The sequence below is a fragment of the Panulirus ornatus genome, chromosome 49, assembly GCF_036320965.1.
Source record: "Panulirus ornatus isolate Po-2019 chromosome 49, ASM3632096v1, whole genome shotgun sequence".
Lineage (NCBI taxonomy): Eukaryota > Metazoa > Arthropoda > Malacostraca > Decapoda > Palinuridae > Panulirus > Panulirus ornatus.
The window spans coordinates 1,215,456-1,237,321 of NC_092272.1; the positions used below are offsets into that span (position 1 = coordinate 1,215,456).

The 21,866-nt window shown below is 40.2% G+C and overlaps 1 protein-coding gene across 1 annotated transcript in view; it reads left to right on the forward strand.

The window, feature by feature from the left end:
- Window positions 1–1,261: 1,261 nt before the first annotated feature.
- The window catches only part of mop (tyrosine-protein phosphatase non-receptor type protein myopic), a 170,436-nt gene continuing 149,831 nt past the window's right edge, over window positions 1,262–21,866 (forward strand). The window contains exons 1-6 of the mRNA XM_071690779.1: window positions 1,262–1,362; window positions 7,448–7,650; window positions 8,184–8,361; window positions 8,840–8,984; window positions 20,042–20,154; window positions 21,565–21,741. Coding sequence (XP_071546880.1) covers window positions 1,276–1,362; window positions 7,448–7,650; window positions 8,184–8,361; window positions 8,840–8,984; window positions 20,042–20,154; window positions 21,565–21,741 — 903 coding nt within the window. The 5' untranslated portion in view covers window positions 1,262–1,275. The remainder of the gene's footprint in view (window positions 1,363–7,447; window positions 7,651–8,183; window positions 8,362–8,839; window positions 8,985–20,041; window positions 20,155–21,564; window positions 21,742–21,866) is intronic.

The following is a 21,866-nucleotide window of genomic DNA, read 5'->3' on the forward strand; positions in this document are numbered from 1 at the left end:
GATTTCACAAGGCATTCCTAACTATGGCAACCCCCCCACTTCCCTCAAAGTAATTAGTGGGATTTCACAAGGCATTCCTAACTATGGCAACCCCCCACTTCCCTCAAGGTAATTAGTGGGATTTCACAAGGCTATCCTAACTATGGCAACCCCCCACTTCCCTTAAATTAGTGGGATTTCACAAGGCATTCCTAACTATGGCAACCCCCCACTTCCCTCAAAGTAATTAGTGGGATTTCACAAGGCTATCCTAACTATGGCAACCCCCCCACTTCCCTCAAAGTAATTAGTGGGGCTTGTAAATCCCCCCCTAACCCCCACCAGCTGACGCGATATGCAAATGCCATATTGATCAGTATGCATTGGAGACATGGCACCTGCAACGTGCGAAGGATTTTCATTTAACCTGCGTCTAATCCCACCTTGGGATGTCTATGAATCCCAATTATTAAAATCTTAATCCTTGATTTCCATGATGGAAATTCTACACATTCAGCCATTTATTTCCATCTCTTTCCTCGCGTCTACAAGAATATTTATATGAATATCTCCTCATCCAGTCATCAAATATGTACTTAGTTTATTCACAAGATATATTCTTATCCTCCAATGTGCCACAAAGTCTCAAGACAATGTGGGAAACTCATGAGCCATTTTCTATTCCTCCTATGAAGGAAATGCATTAAAGATGGGATGTGTCAGTGGACTGACCCAACACGTCACTCCTTGGGATAAATGAAAAATACAAATACTCAATAAATCACATTCTACACATCAATTCTACCTCAATCTACTCAATTATGGTGGATTAAATCCATGCAAATATGTAATTAATATAAAAAAGGCGACCTCTTTTTTTTTCATTTCGTAAATGGCCAATAATAACGTTATCTACACAATGACAGAAAGTCTATGAGTGAAATACAAGTAGATAAAGTCGACGTACTTGAAATACATCAAGGGTTTGAGGTGAGAATGGATCAACCTCAGAAATAATTAAGATATTAGAAGAAGGTCTGACTTGTCACACTTCTGAGTGTCGGTCACCTGATTGTTAGGGTACAGCTAGATATTCCAAAAGACCTATAAAGTCTTCAAAAAATATAATATTCTAGAAATGATATAATTTATAACTAGATATTCATCATAAGACTTTTATAATTTTTTAATTCGTTTTATGGAATAGTTACGATTTTTTTAGTTTTGTAATATTAGATAAGGAATGTAAAATGTCACCGATGCTCCTAGAATTATTGGAACTTGTTGACATTGAAAATGGAGGCAGTACCTCGGCTGCCTATGCTAGGCTTTGAACTGAAATCTAGTGCCGAAAGCGTTGAATTTGGACCTAAATTAAGACAGGTAAGACTTAGGTCTTCTCTTAATTCACGCTGATGCTTCTCGCTCGCACGGGGAGGCCTTCAGTAAGGACTTACGAGTTAAATAAGGCAGCGAGTTGCGGTCACCGTCTCTTGGGGGGGAAGTGCGAGATGACAATGTTTTTGTTCTATGAAGGAAAATGTATAAAGCAGAAGAATACATTGGCCTTAGAGAAATAAATGAAGGCACTGGTGTGCATTGCCGTGTGCATTGGCCATAGACTTGTGAGGGATGGATTTTAGAGGACTGTAATGATTGTCACGTCTATTACTATTTCTACTATGTAAACCCCCTCCCACCCCAGTACAACTCGTGATCATTGAACAAGGGATGACTAAGAAGCTTTGTATAGCGTTGTTTAGGGTGTTTCTTCTCTTTGTATTAGGAGAGCGAGGGTTTTGATTATTGAATCACACAACACAGTTGGATGTCAGAAAATAACTTCAGGTATGTCATCCCTTGTGAGGCTATAACTGATATGTGTATTTGCTGTATTTTTAGACAGTTATTGTTCCATAGAAACTATGACATTTCTGTTCTATGCAGTCTGTAGATTTGTAGATTTCCTCTGCTAGGAACATGCATCCCCTTGGTTGGGTTAATTCACTAGATTAAGATATATATTTATATGTAATCTCTCATCAGAAAATCACTATAGGATGGAAACTGTGAAATCACCATAATTACTTTTCTTCTTGGCTGAACTGAGTTTCATCCCTGTTGATTTATATTTCAATTAAGATATAAGTTGATGTACTTTACTGAAATTCAAGTTTATATGCATCAAAAAAGCTAAGTTTACCCCCTCCCTCATCTCAGGTAACTTTGGATATTAAAATGCTTGTACAAAGTCAACAGAAGCTATGTAAACCTTTCTCAACCTCCCACATAGATATGGATGGATGAATCCAAAATTATGGGTGGAATGCATAATTGAGGAGGAAAAATATGTTTGTGTTTGTTAGGGAAATGTGTGGAATGCATGACCGAGAAGGACTGATGTGTTTATTTGTGCCCGTTGGTCTTATTAAGTAGGGAAATGAAGGGATAAGGGTTAAAGTAGAAATATTTCCAGATAAGTGTATGTGAAGGTATCAGATTGGGAGAAAGTGATAATATGAGCCACATGAATGCAAAAGTATGGATGAGAAAGTGAAAGGTGGGGAGTACAGTATCAGGTGTGACGGCAAATGATAAGTTTCTGGTTGATTTTTGTGCTGAGAGAAACATCATTTTGACAGATAATTGCTTTGAATATAGTCATTCATAGTCATAGATGGAAAAGAGATAGGATAAGGATTGAACAAAAGGCATCGATAAGTTGTGGTAAAAGGGAAAGGAATCGTAAGGAAAGTGTTGGAGGCAAAGGTAGGGGATTGTTGTTGAATTTGAGCCATTATATAGGAACAAAAAAATGATAAAGACACGGTGGATATATGCTATTCATAGGGAAGGATAGGAAATAGATGAGATGATGGTGGCAGTAGAGATTGAATAAATAGAACCTAAGACTGTACTACCAGAAAAAGAGAGGAGACAAAGGTGAAGATAGTGTTGAAAGATTCTGGTGCTACTTTACGGGGAGTATCATGGGGGCAGCAGATGTTTGTGGCAAGAGAATTTGGTGTTATTATTGGTTCTGACATCAAGTGAACTTAGGGATTTTAAGTTTAGGGTAGAAATGAAGGTCAGAATCTTGCAGAACACATCAAAACCCATCACAAAAACACAATTTCAACCTTCAAACTGGCTCATGTCCGAAATGGTAATTTATTGAAAAAATCAAGTGAAAAGAGGTGGCAGTTTGTTGTAGAACAAATAGGTAAAAAAAAAAAGGCCTCAAAAAACAAGATGATGACGCTTATAAAGTATGCTGAAGAATTTGCAAACTTTTAGGAACAGGATGAAAAATATGAGGTTTATGGATGATTGAAGGAAAGAAAAAGCTGATGAATTCAGTGGAAGAAAAGAATGAAAATTTGTTAGAGAATGAAAGACTACTTTGGAGAAAAGACCAAAAGAAAGAAGAGAAAATAGTAAGTGAAGGAAGTAGATATACAGGAGGATATCTGCTTATTAAATCATGCGTTAGATCAATGGTAGGAGTGCTTTTGGGACTTATTTCATCAAAGCAATGACCCTCTATGGTATGAATATCTACACCATAGAGTATGTATAAATACCAAATGCCTTAAACTGTCTACTTTTATTCTCTTTGCTCATACTCAAATCTATTTTATCATTCAGTGTTTTGTGTAATACTCATGACAGCTAGAGACTGAGTGTGAACAAATGTGGCCTTTTTTGTCTGCTTTTCTGGCACTACCTCGCTGTCACAGGGGTGATGATGTTGTTTCCTGTGGGGCAGGGTAGCAACAGGAATGGATGAAGACAAGCAAGTATGAATATGTACATGTGTATGTATGTGTCTGCATATATGTATGTACATTTATGTATATGTTAATATGCATATGTATGTGTGTGTGTATGTGGTCACTTATGTATATATACGCGTATGTGAGTGGATGGGCCGTTCTTCATCTGTTTCCTGACACTACTTCACTGATGCAGGAAACAGTGATTATGTATAGATAAGTATGTGTATATGAGTGGATAGAATGTTCTTTGTTTCCTGGTGCTACCTCGCTGATGCAGGAAATGACGATCAAATATAAGATAAAGTGAAAATACCAATACCTTTATTATCTATTTTCTTGTTCTTTACTTCACTTTGCCTTGATCATTTGTCCCATTCTAAGTTTCCTTTTGGGTTAAGTCAGGTGAGATTCTGATATGCTTCTAACATGGATCCAGAAACTCTCACTTCTTCCAGACTCCCTTAACACAGCTTGTTGGTGCTACTTATTTTGCCATAATGACTTTCAACTGAAGATTTTTATTAACTTGTTATCTCAGATTTTTTTTAGTAAATGACATGGCTTAGGCAAAACATGTCCCAGTAAAGGCTGTCATGGGTGAAACAAAAAAGTGTAAAAGAAAAGAAAGTAGGAATGAATCAGGGCTCTGGAAGCTGTTTGTAGACCTTACTGATAAAGGAATGAATGTTTCATGAAGAGGAAAAGTCCAAAGAAGGAGGAGAAATCCACAGCATAGCTATTCAAGGGAAGAAGGAAGTATCATAACACCCAGTACCAAAGTGGTTCTCACACAGAAACTGTAGTAAACAGCAGCCACATCCATGCCAAAAGTCCAAACCATGGAGATAGGGACACATGCAGCTAACAAAAGCAATGATCAGGATATTGCTTATAGAATAGAGAGGGGGTAGCAACTTTAGGATAGAGAAAGGGAAGGTTAAAGGGACTTGATGCCAGGAGAATTATTGAGACAAAGATTTTGCTTCCACTGTGGTTATTGGAGAGGTGGAAGATGAGTTTAGTTGTTCCTTCTTGGTCATGTGGGTTTCATGAACTTCATATTCTTGACTCCATTATCATTAATATCAAAAGTATTAGGAACACCATACATAACTATTAAGTCAACACCCTAATGATCCTTAAGTTTTATTTTAATGATGTTCCCAGACTGCCTGCAAGTGGCAGCTCCTTGATTGGGAAGTCACCTTTGATATGGCTGTTTCATTGTCAGTGAACAGAAAGCATTAAAGCATTGACAAGGACCTTTCCTACCCTAAGTAACCTGCCTTCAACATGGCTTTTTCACTGTCAGTGATCTGAAAGGGTTGAACTACTCATCAGGCCTTGCGTACCCTTCACTTATTGACACACCTTTGACTTGGTTGTTTCATTGTCAGGGAACGGAAAGGATTAAAGCATTGATAAGAACCTTTCCTACCCTGAGTAACTCACCTTTATTGTGGCTGTTTCATTATCAGTGAACAGAAAATGAAAGCAACAATAAGGACCTTTCCTCTAAGTAACCCACCTCAACATTCTTCTGTCTCGAGTGTTTCATTGATAGTGAATAGAAAGGATTAAAGCATTGCTAGGGATCTTCCCTCCCCCGAATGAGCCACCTTAACTTGTTTGTGCTTCAAGGCTGTTAGGAACTCCATAAAAGTAGTTCTGGGGTTGCTTAAGTAACCACTGTACTGTTTTGTTGACTCAGATTCATCAGAATATGAGATTCACTCTGCACCAATTTTTAAGGCATTCCACCTCTAGTTTCAGAAATTCAATATCCATGCTTTTAATCATCATTGTTCTTTGATATAGGTGTATACAGGTTGAGCATCCCCAATCCAAAAATCCTAAATCCAAAATGTTACAAAATCTGAAGCTTTGAGTGGTGACACAATGGTACAAGTGGAATATTCCACACCAAACCTCACTTGCCTATGCTGGGCTCTGATGCTTTGTTGGCGCTTGTTTGTTACAAACTGTCATCACCACCAGACCCACATACATTAATCTGTGTTTTTTGCGTATTCTCTGCTCCGTGGTTCAAAGATATTATTGAAAATGTCAAAAAGGCCTGCAGATAACGAGGCTTCAGTTCTTCATTTACTGACTGATAGTGAAATAGCTGAAATGGTTCTGAATGAAGGTGATCATGATAAGAGTAGTTGAAGATAACTTTGTTAACACTGCAGAAAAAGTGCCAGTAGACACCATGGTAAAAAGTGTGATGGACTTCTTGAAGGACTAGAGCAGTGTGGATTCATAGCAGAACAAAAAATCAACAGTTGATAGAATCAAAGAGAGACTCCTAAGACAAAAACGATTGTAATGAGGCAGATAACTTGGGAGGAAACATAAAAAAGCTATCTAAAATGCTGTGGTTGTGACACCTTAGCTTTCTGATGGTTCAGTTTACACAAACTTTTTCATGCACAAGATTGATAAAAATGTTGTATAGATTACCCTCAGGCTATGTGTATAAGGTATATGTGAAACAAATGGATTTTGTGTTTAGACTCGGGTCCCATCCCCAAGATATCCCATTATCTATCATCCATCATGTTAAATGTGGAAAACAGGATGGTATGGAAACAAATGAGTTAGAGCTAAGACATACCTCAATGTTTTAACCATTCAACAGTCCTCCTCAGGAGATACTGATTCCAGCATTCGGCGGGTCCATATTCCCCAGCAAGTGATGGTCACCCACTCGCATGCCTTGGCTTGTTGCCCTCTAATTGGATCACTTATCCTGCTGCCTCCACTTGCTCACAGCGATCTCTGCTGCCTGACATGACTAGCAGATGAAATCATATCTTGTGTTAACATTGTCTTTGGTAGTGATGTAAACTGCTTCTAATGTCTCATTTGTTTGCTTAGGCTCTTGTGAAGTATTCTTGCCTCATCCTAGTACATGGATTTGTAGCAATGAGTTCTGCTTTGTTTACATCTTGTAAGTCTCAGCACGATGTAAACAGTGGAACTAATCGCTGCAAATCCGTGTAGTGGGACAAGGCGAGAATACTGCACAAGGGCCTAAGCAAACAAATAAGACATTAGAAGTGGTTTACGTCGCTACCAAAGACAACCTTAACGCAAGGTCTGGGTTCATCTGCTGGTCGCATCAGGCAGCAGAGATTGCTGTGAATAAGTGGAGGTAGCAGGACAAGTGACCCAATCAGAAAGCGACATGCCAAGGTGTCCAACCAGGTGGCCATCACTTGCTGGAAATATATCCCTGTTGAATGCTGGAATCAGTATCTCCTGAGGATGACCATTTAACACTCGAATTGTTGAGGTATGTCTCACCTCTAACCCATTTGTTTCCATACCATCCTCTTTTCCATAACTCATTATGTATATGCATGTACTCCAAAATCTGAAGAAATTCAAAATCTGCAACTTCTGGTCACAGGCATTTCAGATAAGGGATACTCAACTTGTATTTATTTTTGCTCATCCAATTTGTGGTTTCCTCCAGTTCCTTTTTTCTATCCCTTCAGTCCCAAGTCATGTTTTTAGACAGATTTATGCTTGTATTTTACCAAGTCTTCCAGATATTCCCTATTACATTTTTAGTTGTTTGCAGATTCACCTGTATATCTTAGATAAAAGCTGTTAACATACCTGGAGATGTGTTTATTGTGTAGGTTATATTGATGGACAGTATTAATTTTGTATTTCAGTATATACGTGACCATTACAATGAAGATCCAGAGAGCTACAGTACAGAAATCCATGAGCTGGAGGCTCTGCGGGCCAGTGCTACCCATGTTCCACATGATTTTACCGGATGTTCCACACTCAAAAAATATTACTGCCAGCTTCACTTCCTCTTATCTCGGTTCCCAATCACTGAAAACCCTGCGATTGCTGTAACATTTAATTGGTAAGATAACTAGTTAACTGTGGATGAAGTGTTTTTTCAGACTTTAGATTAGGGTACCCTCTGAGCATGAATCCAAGCCCAAATGTTTTGACAATGAAGTAATGTGCATGACTATGGTCTTAGTTTGGTTACTTGTGATTGGCGGTGGTCCTGTAATGAAGGTTAAGAGTGTCGTATGTGGAATTTCACGTGCATCACGAATGTACAATAGAAATAGTTAGAAATCTGAATGGGCTATCCATCATGATGTAAGTATATTCATCTCATTGCAAGACCTCTTATGATTTTCAAGTCATATTTTTAATCAAGATCCCACAGGATGTTCTGTATTTGAACAAAGTGTTCTCTAGATGGGTTATTTCATACATCAGTGCATAGTATCATTTTGGGAGATTTAATGACAGTGCTGAATTCATGAAAAATCTAATAATGTACTTCACTGTAATGGAGTTCATTTTGCTCTTTTTCTTAATGTTATAGATTCCAATTTTTGTAATTTCCCACTAGAATATTTCTTATATATTTTGTTACAGGTATGATATATACTCAAGTGTAGTGTATAATGTGACAGACATCAAATATGAGATGGCATGCATCCTGTATAACATAGGAGCCCTACACACAGACCTTGGTGCCATGGATGCTAGAAATACCCCTGATGGCATGAAAATTAGTTGTACACACTTTCAGTGTGCAGCCTGGGCTTTTCAGGTAACTTTTCTCATGTGTATGTATGTAGATAGACATATATTTTTTGCACTTGGTTGCTGTTTTTCATATTAGCAAGATAGTGCTAGGAAGAGATGAAGAAAGGCCGTGTCCACTCACATCCATCTTCTAGCTGTCATGTTTAATGCACTAAACCATCGCTTCCTCATATTTACTAGCAAGAGGTATACACTTTCGCTGTCAGAGAACTGGGATCTAAAATGGGTTAAGTAGACCTTGGGCACATTACATTGGTGTAGAAGTAGAAGAATACATTTTGGTCTGTTGAATATCTACATTTAGGTTAAGATATAAGAAGCCAAGAGAGATACATGTAACATAATGAAAATGAACATTTCGAGGTTCGAAATTTTAGTTTGTTGTTAACAGCATCTTTTTATTTCCAGCAGTGTGTTATCAATTTATATGAACTTCATTGAGTCTGAAGATGTAGAATAATTGGTTCCTCTTTGATTTACAGCACCTGCGGGAAACTTATCCTCAACCAAGAGAGTCTGACCTGAGCCCAACATTATTAATTTTCATGTATAATGTAGCTCTGGCACAGGCCCAGGAATGTATCCTTGAAAAGAGCATGACTGATAATCGCAAACCAACCATTATAGGTAAGAACGGATCTGAGTAGAAATGTAGAAGAAATTAATTTTTTGTATTTATTTGTTGTATTTGTCTTGGATGTTGAAAGAAGCAAAATTTTTGAAGTTAGCTTTAATGTACATTGAAAAATTCCTGGGTATTCATTGTTAAGTGTCTAAGCTTAGCTTAAATTCTTTTATAAGTCATAACCAAAGCTAACTAACTTCATTAAGAGACTCCGTATGCTGCTTTATATAGAAAATGCCTCAGAATTTCATTTTCTTTTGAAAATTTAGAAATTGACTCCTTTTGTGCGATGGAATTGATTTGGGATGTGGAAGTGGAGCTGTGAATGAAGACTCTTACATGATGAATCACATTCAAATGAAGTTAAAGAATTAAGTTCTTATGTAAGTGTGAAAGCCCATATCATTTTTATGCTCTTGAGGATGTGTTTGTGAGAAATGCGAGTCTCTCTGCATTGATCCCTCTTCTGTTGCTCAAATGTGAATGGAGCTTCAGATAAAATATGGAATAAATGTAAAGTGTTTTCATTTGAGAAGGTGGTTTTATTGTGTGAAATTTAGTTGGATAGAGACTTGGTAAAGTTACCCACATTGTTTAATAGTTGATCACCTAACTTGACATAGTTGCACTGTCGTTATTTTAGGTAGAATTGTGCTACTTGTGACTAAAATGGAATACTTGTTAGGCATGTAGAAGAGAACCTTTTGGATGTAAGTGTGCCAAAAGAAGCTGCTGGTAGGATCTCTGATCACTCACTTGTGGAGGCAAGGATGAAGATTTGTTGAGGTTTTCAAAAAAGAGTAGACTCTGTTGGGGAGAAGAGAGTAGTGAGAGTAAGTGAGCTTGGGAAAAAGAGACTTTTGTGGAAATACCATGAGATTGAGTGTAGAATGGAAAAAGGTGAGAGCAAATGAGGTGAGGGGAGTGGGTGAGGCATATGCAAGAGATGCATGTGGCATGTGAAAGGTGGGAGGTAGGCAGATTAAAATTAGGGTAGTGAGTGTTGTGACAAAGTAAAGTTGCTATTGAATGAGAAAAGAGAGGTGTTTGGGTGGTACTTACAAGGAAGGAGTGCAAATGTTTGGGAAATGTATAAGAGAAAGAGGCAGGATGTCAAGAGAAAGGTTGAAAAAGAGGCAGAAATGAGAGTTGGGGGAGAGTATCATTAAACTTTTGGGAGAATGAAAAGATATTTTGGAAGGAGGTAAATGATGTGTGAAAGACAAGAGAACTAATGGGGACATCACTGAAATGAGGAGAAAGGGAAATAATAACTGGTAGTAATGGAGTAAGTATTTTGAAGGATTGTTAAATGTGTTTGATGATGAGTGGTAGATGTATGGTGTTTAGGTCTGTGCTGTGTACAAAGTGAGAGAGTCACGGAGAGTGGTTTGCTCAAAAGAGGAGAGGTGGTGAAAGCCTTGCAGAAGACAAAATCCAGTAAGTTGGTGGGATTGGGTGGTATTGCAGTTGAATTTATTAAGAAAGGTGATGACTGTGTTGTTGACTGGTTGATAAGGATATTCATTGTATGTATAAATCATGATGAAGTGCCTGAGGATTGGTGGAATGCAAAGGGGATAAAGGTGACTGTTCAAAGTACATTAGCATGAGGTTGTTGAGTATACCTGGGAGAGTATTGACTGAGAGGGTGAAGGCATGTACAGATTATCAGATTGGGGAGGATCAATTTGGTTTCAGAAGTGTTAGTGGATGTGTGGTTCAGGTATTTGCTGTGAATAGTGTGTCAGAAATACTCAGATGGATTTGTATGTGGCAATTATGGATCTGGAAAAGGCATATGGTAGAGTTGATAAGAGATGCTTTGTGGAAGATCTTAAGAGTATATGGTGTGGGAGGTAAGCTGCTAGAAACAGGGAGAAGTTTTGATCAAGAGTGTAAGACATGTGTATGAGTAGGAAGAGAGGAGAATGATTGGTTTCCAGTGAAGGTCGGTCTATGGCAGGGGTATGTGATGTCCCCATGGCTGTTTGATTTGTTTATGGATAGGATGGTTAGTGAGGTAAATGCAAGAGGTTTGGAGAGAGGGGCAATTATGCAGTCTGTTGGGGATGAGAGGACCTGGAAAGTGAGTCAGGTGTTTTTTTGCCAGTGATAGAGCACTGGTGGCTGATTCAAGTGAAACTACAGAAGTTGGTTACTGAGTTTGGAAGAGCATAGAAAAGGAGAAAGTTGAGAGTAAATGTGAATAATATCAAGGTTATTTGGTTCTGCAGGGTAGTTGGGATGCAAGTTTGAATGGAGAAAAATTGGAGGGAGTGAGGTGTTTTAGGTATCTGGGAGTGGACTTAGTAGCAAATGGAACTATGGAAGTAGAAATGAATCATTAGTTGGGGAAGGAGGGCAAAGGCTCTGGGAGCAATGAAGAATATGTGGAAAAAGGGAACGTTATCTCTAAGAGCAAAAATGGGTATGTTTTAAGGAATAGTAGTTCCAACAATTTTATATAGTTGCGAGGCATGGGCTATAGATATAATTGTACAGAGGAGGGTGGATGTGTTAGAAATGAAATGTTTGAGGACAGTATATGGTGTGAGGTAGTTTGATCGAGTAAGTAATGAAAGGGTAAGAGAGAGGTGTGGTAATAAAACGAGTGTGGTTGAGAGAGCAAAAGAAGGTGTGTTGAAATGGTTTAGACATATGGAGAGAACGAGTGACGAAAGCTTGACAAAGAGGATATATATGTCAGAGGTGGATGGAACAAGATGTGGGAGACCAAATTGGAGGTGGAAGGATGGAGTGAAAATGATTTTGAGTTATCGGAACCTGAACATACAGGAGGGTGAGAGGAGTGCAAGGAATAGAGTAAATTGTAATGATGTGGTATACCAGGGTCAATGTGCTGCCAGTGGACTGAACCAGGGCACGTGAAATGTCTTGGATAGTCCATGGAAACGTCTTTGGGGCTTCAATATGGATAGGGAGCTCTGGTTTCGTTGCATTACACATGTTAGCTAGAGATTGAATGTGAAAGATTGTGACCTTTTTTATCTGTTTTTCTGGCGCTACCTCGCTGACACAGGTGGCAATGCTGTTCCCTGTGGGGCGGATGACACTAGGGATGGATGAAGGCAAGCGAATATGAATATGTACATGTGTATATCCCTGGGGATAGGGGAGAAAGAATACTTTCCACGTATTTCCTGCATGTCGTAGAAGGTGACTAAAAGGGAAGGTAGCGGGGGGTTGGAAATCCTCCCCTCTCATTTTTTTTTTTTTTTTACTTTTTTTTTTTTTTTCCAAAAGAAGGAACAGAGACGGGGGCCAGGTGAGGATATTCCCTCAGAGGCCCAGTCCCCATCCTCTGTTCTTAACGCTACCTTGCTAATGCGGGAAATGGCGAATAGTATGAAAGAAAGAAAAGAAAAGTATATATGTATATGGCTGTGTATGCTTATGTATTTTTATATATACTATACTTTGTCACGGGAGGGATGTCTGATCATTATCTCGTGGAGGCTAAGGTGAAGATCTGTATGGGTTTTCAGAAAAGAAGAGTGAATGTTGGGGTGAAGAGGGTGGTGAGAGTAAGTGAGCTTGGGAAGGAGACTTGTGTGAGGAAGCTCCAGGAGAGACTGAGTTCAGAATGGAAAAAGGTGAGAACAATGGAAGTAAGGGGAGTGGGGGAGGAATGGGATGTATTTAGGGAATCAGTGATGGATTGCGCAAAAGACGCTTGTGGCATGAGAAGAGTGGGAGGTGGGTTGATTAGAAAGGGTAGTGAGTGGTGGGATGAAGAAGTAAGATTATTAGTGAAAGAGAAGAGAGAGGCATTTGGACGATTTTTGCAGGGAAAAAATGCAATTGAGATGTATAAAAGAAAGAGACAGGAGGCCAAGAGAAAGGTGCAAGAGGTGAAAAAGAGGGCAAATGAGAGTTGGGGTGAGAGAGTTTCATTAAATTTTAGGGAGAATAAAAAGATGTTCTGGAAGGAGGTAAATAAAGTGCGCAAGACAAGGGAGCAAATTGGAACTTCGGTGAAGGGCGCAAATGGGGAGGTGATAACAAGTAGTGGTGATGTGAGAAGGAGATGGAGTGAGTATTTTGGAGGTTTGTTGAATGTGTTTGATGATAGAGTGGCAGATATAGGGTGTTTTGGTCGAGGTGGTGTGCAAAGTGAGAGGGTTAGGGAAAATGATTTGGTAAACAGAGAAGAGGTAATAAAAGCTTTGCGGAAGATGAAAGCCGGCAAGGCAGCAGGTTTGAATGGTATTGCAGTGGAATTTATTAAAAAAGGGGGTGACTGTATTGTTGACTGGTTGGTAAGGTTATTTAATGTATGTATGACTCATGGTGAGGTGCCTGAGGATTGGCGGAATGCGTGCATAGTGCCATTGTTCAAAGGCAAAGGGGATAAGAGTGAGTGCTCAAATTACAGAGGTATAAGTTTGTTGAGATGTTTGAGGAAAATGTGTGGTGTGAGGTGATTTGATCGAGTAAGTAACGTAAGGGTAAGAGGGATGTGTGGAAATAAAAAGAGCGTGGTTGAGAGAGCAGAAGAGGGTGTTTTGAAATGGTTTGGGCACATGGAGAGAATGACTGATGAAAGATTGACCAAGAGGATATATGTGTCGGAGGTGGAGGGAACGAGGAGAAGTGGCAGACCAGATTGGAGGTGGAAAGATGGAGTGAAAAAGATTTTGTGTGATCGGGGCCTGAACATGCAGGAGGGTGAAAGGAGGGCAAGGAATAGAGTGAATTGGATCGATGTGGTAAACCGGGGTTGACGTGCTGTCAGTGGATTGAATCAGGGCATGTGAAGCGTCTGGGGTAAACCATGGAAAGCTGTGTAGGTATGTATATTTGCGTGTGTGGACGTATGTATATACATGTGTATGGGGGTGGGTTGGGCCATTTCTTTCGTCTGTTTCCTTGCGCTACCTCGCAAACGCGGGAGACAGCGGCAAAAAAAAAAAAAAGTTTGAGTATTCCTGGTAAATTATATGGGAGGGTATTGATTGAGAGGGTGAAGGCATGTACAGAGCATCAGATTGGGGAAGAGCAGTGTGGTTTCAGAAGTGGTAGAGGATGTCTGGATCAGGTGTTTGCCTTGAAGAATGTATGTGAGAAATACTTAGAAAAGCAAATGGATTTGTATGTAGCATTTATGGAGAGATAGGTAGTATGTTTGAGGAAAGGAACCTGGATGTTTTGGCTCTGAGTGAAACGAAGCTCAAGGGTAAAGGGGAAGAGTGGTTCGGGAATGTCTGGGGAGTAAAGTCAGGGGTTAGTGAGAGGACAAGAGCAAGGGAAGGAGTAGCAATACTCCTGAAACAGGAGTTATGGGAGTATGTGATAGAGTGTAAGAAAGTAAATTCTCGATTAATATGGGTAAAACTGAAAGTTGATGGAGAGAGGTGGGTGATTATTGGTGCATATGCACCTGGGCATGAGAAGAAAGATCAAGAGAGGCAAGTGTTTTGGGAGCAGCTGAATGAGTGTGTTAGTGGTTTTGATGCACGAGACCGGGTCATAGTGATGGGTGATTTGAATGCAAAGGTGAGTAATGTGGCAGTTGAGGGAATAATTGGTATACATGGGGTGTTCAGTGTTGTAAATGGAAATGGTGAAGAGCTTGTAGATTTATGTGCTGAAAAAGGACTGATGATTGGGAATACCTGGTTTAAAAAGCGAGATATACATAAGTATACTTATGTAAGTAGGAGAGATGGCCAGAGAGCGTTATTGGATTACGTGTTAATTGACAGGCGTGCGAAAGAGAGACTTTTGGATGTTAATGTGCTGAGAGGTGCAACTGGAGGGATGTCTGATCATTATCTTGTAGAGGCTTAGGTGAAGATTTGTATGGGTTTTCAGAAAAGAAGAGTGAATGTTGGGGTGAAGAGGGTGGTGAGAGTAAGTGAGCTTGAGAAGGAGACCTGTGTGAGGAAGTACCAGGAGAGACTGTGTACAGAATGGAAAAAGGTGAGAACAATGGAAGTAAGGGGAGTGGGGGAGGAATGGGATGTATTTAGGGAATCAGTGATGGATTGCGCAAAAGATGCTTGTGGCATGAGAAGAGTGGGAGGTGGGTTGATTAGAATGGGTAGTGAGTGGTGGGATGAAGAAGTAAGAGTATTAGTGAAAGAGAAGAGAGAGGCATTTGGACGATTTTTGCAGGGAAAAAATGCAATTGAGTGGGAGATGTATAAAAGAAAGAGACAGGAGGTCAAGAGAAAGGTGCAAGAGGTGAAAAAAAGGGCAAATGAGAGTTGGGGTGAGAGAGTATCACTAAATTTTAGGGAGAATAAAAAGATGTTCTGGAAGGAGGTAAATAAAGTGCGTAAGACAAGGGAGCAAATGGGAACTTCAGTGAAGGGCGCAAATGGGGAGGTGATAACAAGTAGTGATGATGTGAGAAGGAGATGGAGTGAGTATTTTGAAGGTTTGTTGAATGTGTTTGATGATAGAGTGGCAGATATAGGGTGTTTTGGTCGAGGTGGTGTGCAAAGTGAGAGGGTTAGGGAAAATGATTTGGTAAACAGAGAAGAGGTAGTGAAAGCTTTGCGGAAGATGAAAGCCGGCAAGGCAGCAGGTTTGGATGGTATTGCAGTGGAATTTATTAAAAAAGGGGGTGACTGTATTGTTGACTGGTTGGTAAGGTTATTTAATGTATGTATGACTCATGGTGAGGTGCCTGAGGATTGGCGGAATGCGTGCATAGTGCCATTGTACAAAGGCAAAGGGGATAAGAGTGAGTGCTCAAATTACAGAGGTATAAGTTTGTTGAGTATTCCTGGTAAATTATATGGGAGGGTATTGATTGAGAGGGTGAAGGCATGTACAGAGCATCAGATTGGGGAAGAGCAGTGTGGTTTCAGAAGTGGTAGAGGATGTGTGGATCAGGTGTTTGCTTTGAAGAATGTATGTGAGAAATACTTAGAAAAGCAAATGGATTTGTATGTAGCATTTATGGATCTGGAGAAGGCATATGATAGAGTTGATAGAGATGCTCTGTGGAAGGTATTAAGAATATATGGTGTGGGAGGAAAGTTGTTAGAAGCAGTGAAAAGTTTTTATCGAGGATGTAAGGCATGTGTACGTGTAGGAAGAGAGGAAAGTGATTGGTTCTCAGTGAATGTAGGTTTGCGGCAGGGGTGTGTGATGTCTCCATGGTTGTTTAATTTGTTTATGGATGGGGTTGTTAGGGAGGTAAATGCAAGAGTTTTGGAAAGAGGGGCAAGTATGAAGTCTGTTGGGGATGAGAGAGCTTGGGAAGTGAGTCAGTTGTTGTTCGCTGATGATACAGCGCTGGTGGCTGATTCATGTGAGAAACTGCAGAAGCTGGTGACTGAGTTTGGAAAAGTGTGTGGAAGAAGAAAGTTAAGAGTAAATGTGAATAAGAGCAAGGTTATTAGGTACAGTAGGGTTGAGGGTCAAGTCAATTGGGAGGTGAGTTTGAATGGAGAAAGACTGGAGGAAGTGAAGTGTTTTAGATATCTGGGAGTGGATCTGGCAGCGGATGGAACCATGGAAGTGGAAGTGGATCATAGGGTGGGGGAGGGGGCGAAAATCCTGGGGGCCTTGAAGAATGTGTGGAAGTCGAGAACATTATCTCGGAAAGCAAAAATGGGTATGTTTGAAGGAATAGTGGTTCCAACAATGTTGTATGGTTGCGAGGCGTGGGCTATGGATAGAGTTGTGCGCAGGAGGATGGATGTGCTGGAAATGAGATGTTTGAGGACAATGTGTGGTGTGAGGTGGTTTGATCGAGTGAGTAACGTAAGGGTAAGAGAGATGTGTGGAAATAAAAAGAGCGTGGTTGAGAGAGCAGAAGAGGGTGTTTTGAAGTGGTTTGGGCACATGGAGAGGATGAGTGAGGAAAGATTGACCAAGAGGATATATGTGTCGGAGGTGGAGGGAACAAGGAGAAGAGGGAGACCAAATTGGAGGTGGAAAGATGGAGTGAAAAAGATTTTGTGTGATCGGGGCCTGAACATGCAGGAGGGTGAAAGGAGGGCAAGGAATAGAGTGAATTGGAGCGATGTGGTATACCGGGGTTGACGTGCTGTCAGTGGATTGAATCAGGGCATGTGAGGCGTCTGGTGTAAACCATGGAAAGCTGTGTAGGTATGTATATTTGCGTATGTGGACGTATGTATATACATGTGTATGGGGGGGGGGTTGGGCCATTTCTTTCGTCTGTTTCCTTGTGCTACCTCGCAAACGCGGGAGACAGCGACAAAGTATAATAATAAAATAATAATTTATGGATCTGGAGAAGGCATATGATAGAGTTGATAGAGATGCTCTGTGGAAGGTATTAAGAATATATGGTGTGGGAGGCAAGTTGTTGGAAGCAGTGAAAAGTTTTTATCGAGGATGTAAGGCATGTGTCCGAGTAGGAAGAGAGGAAAGTGATTGGTTCTCAGTGAATGTAGGTTTGCGGCAGGGGTGTGTGATGTGTCCATGGTTGTTTAATTTGTTTATGGATGGGGTTGTTAGGGAGGTAAATGCAAGAGTTTTGGAAAGAGGGGCAAGTATGAAGTCTGTTGTGGATAAGAGAGCTTGGGAAGTGAGTCAGTTGTTGTTCGCTGATGTTACAGCGTTGGTGGCTGATTCATGTGAGAAACTGCAGAAGCTGGTGACTGAGTTTGGTAAAGTGTGTGAAAGAAGAAAGTTAAGAGTAAATGTGAATAAGAGCAAGGTTATTAGGTACAGTAGGGTTGAGGGTCAAGTCAATTGGGAGGTGAGTTTGAATGGAGAAAAACTGGAGGAAGTAAAGTGTTTTAGATATCTGGGAGTGGATCTGGCAGCGGATGGAACCATGGAAGCGGAAGTGGATCATAGGGTGGGGGAGGGGGCGAAAATCCTGGGGGCCTTGAAGAATGTGTGGAAGTCGAGAACATTATCTCGGAAAGCAAAAATGGGTATGTTTGAAGGAATAGTGGTTCCAACAATGTTGTATGGTTGCGAGGCGTGGGCTATGGATAGAGTTGTGCGCAGGAGGATGGATGTGCTGGAAATGAGATATTTGAGGACAACGTGTGGTGTGAGGTGGTTTGATCGAGTAAGTAACGTAAGGGTAAGAGAGATGTGTGGAAATAAAAAGAGCGTGGTTGAGAGAGCAGAAGAGGGTGTTTTGAAGTGGTTTGGGCACATGGAGAGAATGAGTGAGAAAGATTGACCAAGAGGATCTATGTGTCAGAGGTGGAGGGAACGAGGAGAAGTGGGAGACCAAATTGGAGGTGGAAGGATGGAGTGAAAAAGATTTTGTGTGATCGGGGCCTGAACATGCAGGAGGGTGAAAGGAGGGCAAGGAATAGAGTGAATTGGATCGATGTGGTATACCGGGGTTGACGTGCTGTCAGTGGATTAAATCAGGGCATGTGAAGCGTCTGGGGTAAACCATGGAAAGCTGTGTAGGTATGTATATTTGCATGTGTGGACGTATGTATATACATGTGTATGGGGGTGGGTTGGGCCATTTCTTTCATCTGTTTCCTTGCGCTACCTCTGCCCTTATTCATTCCTCGCAATACCCCGCCACACATGAAATGACAATCCCCTCCCCCCACATTTGTGCGAGGTAGCGCTAGGAAAAGACAACAAATGCCACATTCGTTCACATTCAGTCTTTAGCTGTCATGTATAATGCAGTGAAATCACAGCTCCCTTTCCACATCAAGGCCCCACAAAACTTTCCATGGTTTACCCCAGACGCTTCACATGCCCTAGTTCAATCCATTGACAGCACGTTGACCCCGGTATACCACATCGTTCCAATTCACTCTATTCCTTGCCCGCCTTTCACCCTCCTGCATGTTCAGGCCCCGATCTCTCAAAATCTTTTTCAGTCCATCTTTCCACCTCCAATTTGGTCTCTCACTTCTCCTCTGACACATATATCCTCTTGGTCAATCTTTCCTCACTCATTCTCTCCATGTGACCAAACCATTTCAAAACACCTTCTTCTGCTCTCTCAACCACACTCTTTTTATTACCACACATCTCTCTTACCCTTTCATTACTTACTCAATCAAACCACCTCACACCACATATTGTCCTCAAACATCTCATTTCCAACACATCCACCCTCCTCCACACAACTCTATCTATAGCCCATGCCTCGCAACCATATAACAATATTGAAACCACTTTTCCTTCAAATATACCCATTTTTGCTTTCGGAGATAATGTTCTCGACTTCCACACATTTTTCAATGCTCCCAGAACTTTCGCCCCCTCCCCCACCCTATGATTCACTTCTGCTTCCATGGTTCCATCCGCTGCCAAATCCACTCCCAGATATCTAAAACACTTCACTTCCTCCAGTTTTTCTCCATTCAAACTTACTTTCCAATTGACTTGTCCCTCAACCCTGCTGTACCTAATAACCTTGCTCTTACTCACATTTACTCTCAGCTTTCTTCTTTCACACACTTTGCCAAACTCAGTCACCAGCTTCTGCAGTTTCTCACCCAAATCAGCCACCAGCACTGTATCATCAGCGAACAACAACTGACTCACTTCCCAAGCTCTCTCATCCACAACAAACTGCATACTTGCCCCTCTTTCCAAAACTCTTGCATTCACCTCCCTAACAACCCCATCCATAAACAAATTAGACAACCATGGAGACATCACGCACCCCTGCCGCAAACCAACATTCACTGAGAAGCGATCACTTTCCTCTCTTCCTACTCGTACACATGCCGTACATCCTCGATAAGAACTTTTCACTGCTTCTAGCAACTTGTCTCCCACACCATATATTCTTAATACTTTCCACAGAGCATCTCAATCAATTCTATCATATGCCTTCTCCAGATCCATAAATGCTACATACAAATCCATTTGCTTTTCTTATGTATACTCACATATGTGTACTTTTGTATATATCTCTTTTTAAACAGGGTATTGCCAATCACCAGTCTTTATTCACCTCACAATTCCACAAGCTCTTTGATTAATGTGATTGTATTAATCCTCATTATTAGTTCGTTGATGATTGTCAGTCATAGTTTATACATTCATCTGTTTTTTAATTTACATTCTCTCAGCATGACTTGTATGATGCATTGTGCTCCCCTTACAGCTAAGGTTGCCATGCAAGTTGTTGATTATCTGAAAGCAGCAATGAAGAGCCTTTGGTCAGGGAAGTCGAGTGATGCAGTAATTACTGAAATTGTGGGATCTCGTAAGTTGAAGGTAAGAACAGTCACAAGTGGCTTTGGTTGCCCAGAAACTATGAGTGAGGAAGCTCTTTTCTAGTATGTTTTTTTTTTGTTAGGGTTTAAGAAGATAGTTAGAACCACAACTTATTGAAGATAAACTTAAAGATAGTAGTCTTCAATAGAGAGCCTAGAAATTTATATTTAGAATACCAACCAAATGCTTTTTTTAAAAAAGCATTCCTTATTAAGCTCTTTCCGCTGCCAGTCATGTTAGGAATATGCCTCTTTGGTGGTTACGTTTTTTACCAGTGTCTCTAAGCTTTCATGACTTGTAATCATCCTTACTAAGTATATTGCTACTTTTCAAACAGAAATGACTCTCAGTATGTGACCACACTTTTTAAGGAGAGTGTACTTTTGCAGATTTTGATATTATTTGACATTGATTGATATGTATATGTTCAACGATAAGTGTAGAGCTTCTGTTGAATTGTGTCGATTGTACCTTTTAAGTGTTTCATAGTCAAAACTATGTGAAAGTAAATTAAGGTAATCAAAGGGTGATGTTGCTGTTAGTGGGAACCTACATCCACATCTATAGAGTTGGTCTTTGAACATTTGCATCGGCAAGCTGGTTCATCTGTAAGTGATTATTATAAATAATGCATGACTTAAAAATTGCTCTGAGGTTTCCTTTGAATATTTATTAAGCCCACCACAAAGGTGCAAACACAGTTTGTGGAATATTGTTGCATTTTGTCACTTGGGCACCATGTATTAATGATAGATTTGCCTTCTAGGTTTTGGGATTTCTTTTGATTTTAGTTCTTTTTTGGTTATGTAAAAAAAAACAAAGGATTGCTGCCATAATGAGGATGTTGAATAAATGCTTTGGTGGATGGATTGATAGTATGCGGGTTTGTGTTTTGTGGGTATATTTTTTTCTACATTTTATTATTCTTTTTTAGGTTTAAGGTTTTTCAAATGAATGATGGCTAGAAAGTAAGAATTTCATATTGGGAATTTTGATAGGTGAAGCAGTATTGTGGTCATTGCTGTTTACTGCATTTCAGAGGTTTCCAGCTGAGGGTATGGACAGTGCTAATAAATGCTTCCTTTACTGTTCACCTGTCATGTTACCTATGTAAATGTGGCTAGTCTGCTTTTCCTTTGCTGGTGTGTTGAGGTGATAGCACTAGTAAGACATATGGTACATCCAAATTTAGGATCCCTTATACTCCTAATTATATACAGCACGTGCTTTTCCATGGAGTTCTTATTATGTACACAATTTGTTCAGATATTTCTTGACCGCATTTAAGGGAACCAGTGGTTTCTTCAGTCACTAGAGGCATGTATAGAGACATGTGACTTGCAGCTCTTAAGAAAAAATGAAAGGCATGCACTAATTTTGTGATTAATGGAATGTTATTACTTCTGACAGATGTGGCGTCGATATTGTGAATTTAAAGTAGCTTATCATGGAGCTGTTGCTTTACTCTATCAAGGGATGCAGGCAGAAGAACAGCAGAAGATGGGAGAACGAGTTGCTTATTATCAGGCAGCTGTTGAAACATTAAATGAAGCTTCAAAAATAGCCAAGAATCTAGAACAGCAAGAGGTGAAGTTTATTTTTGTTTGCTTTCTTTTGATTATTTCCTAAGATTGCTTTATGAATTAAGATAGATAGCTCTGTGTTCTGTAACACCTGTGAACTTTGGAAGTGTATTATATGTAGGTGTATCA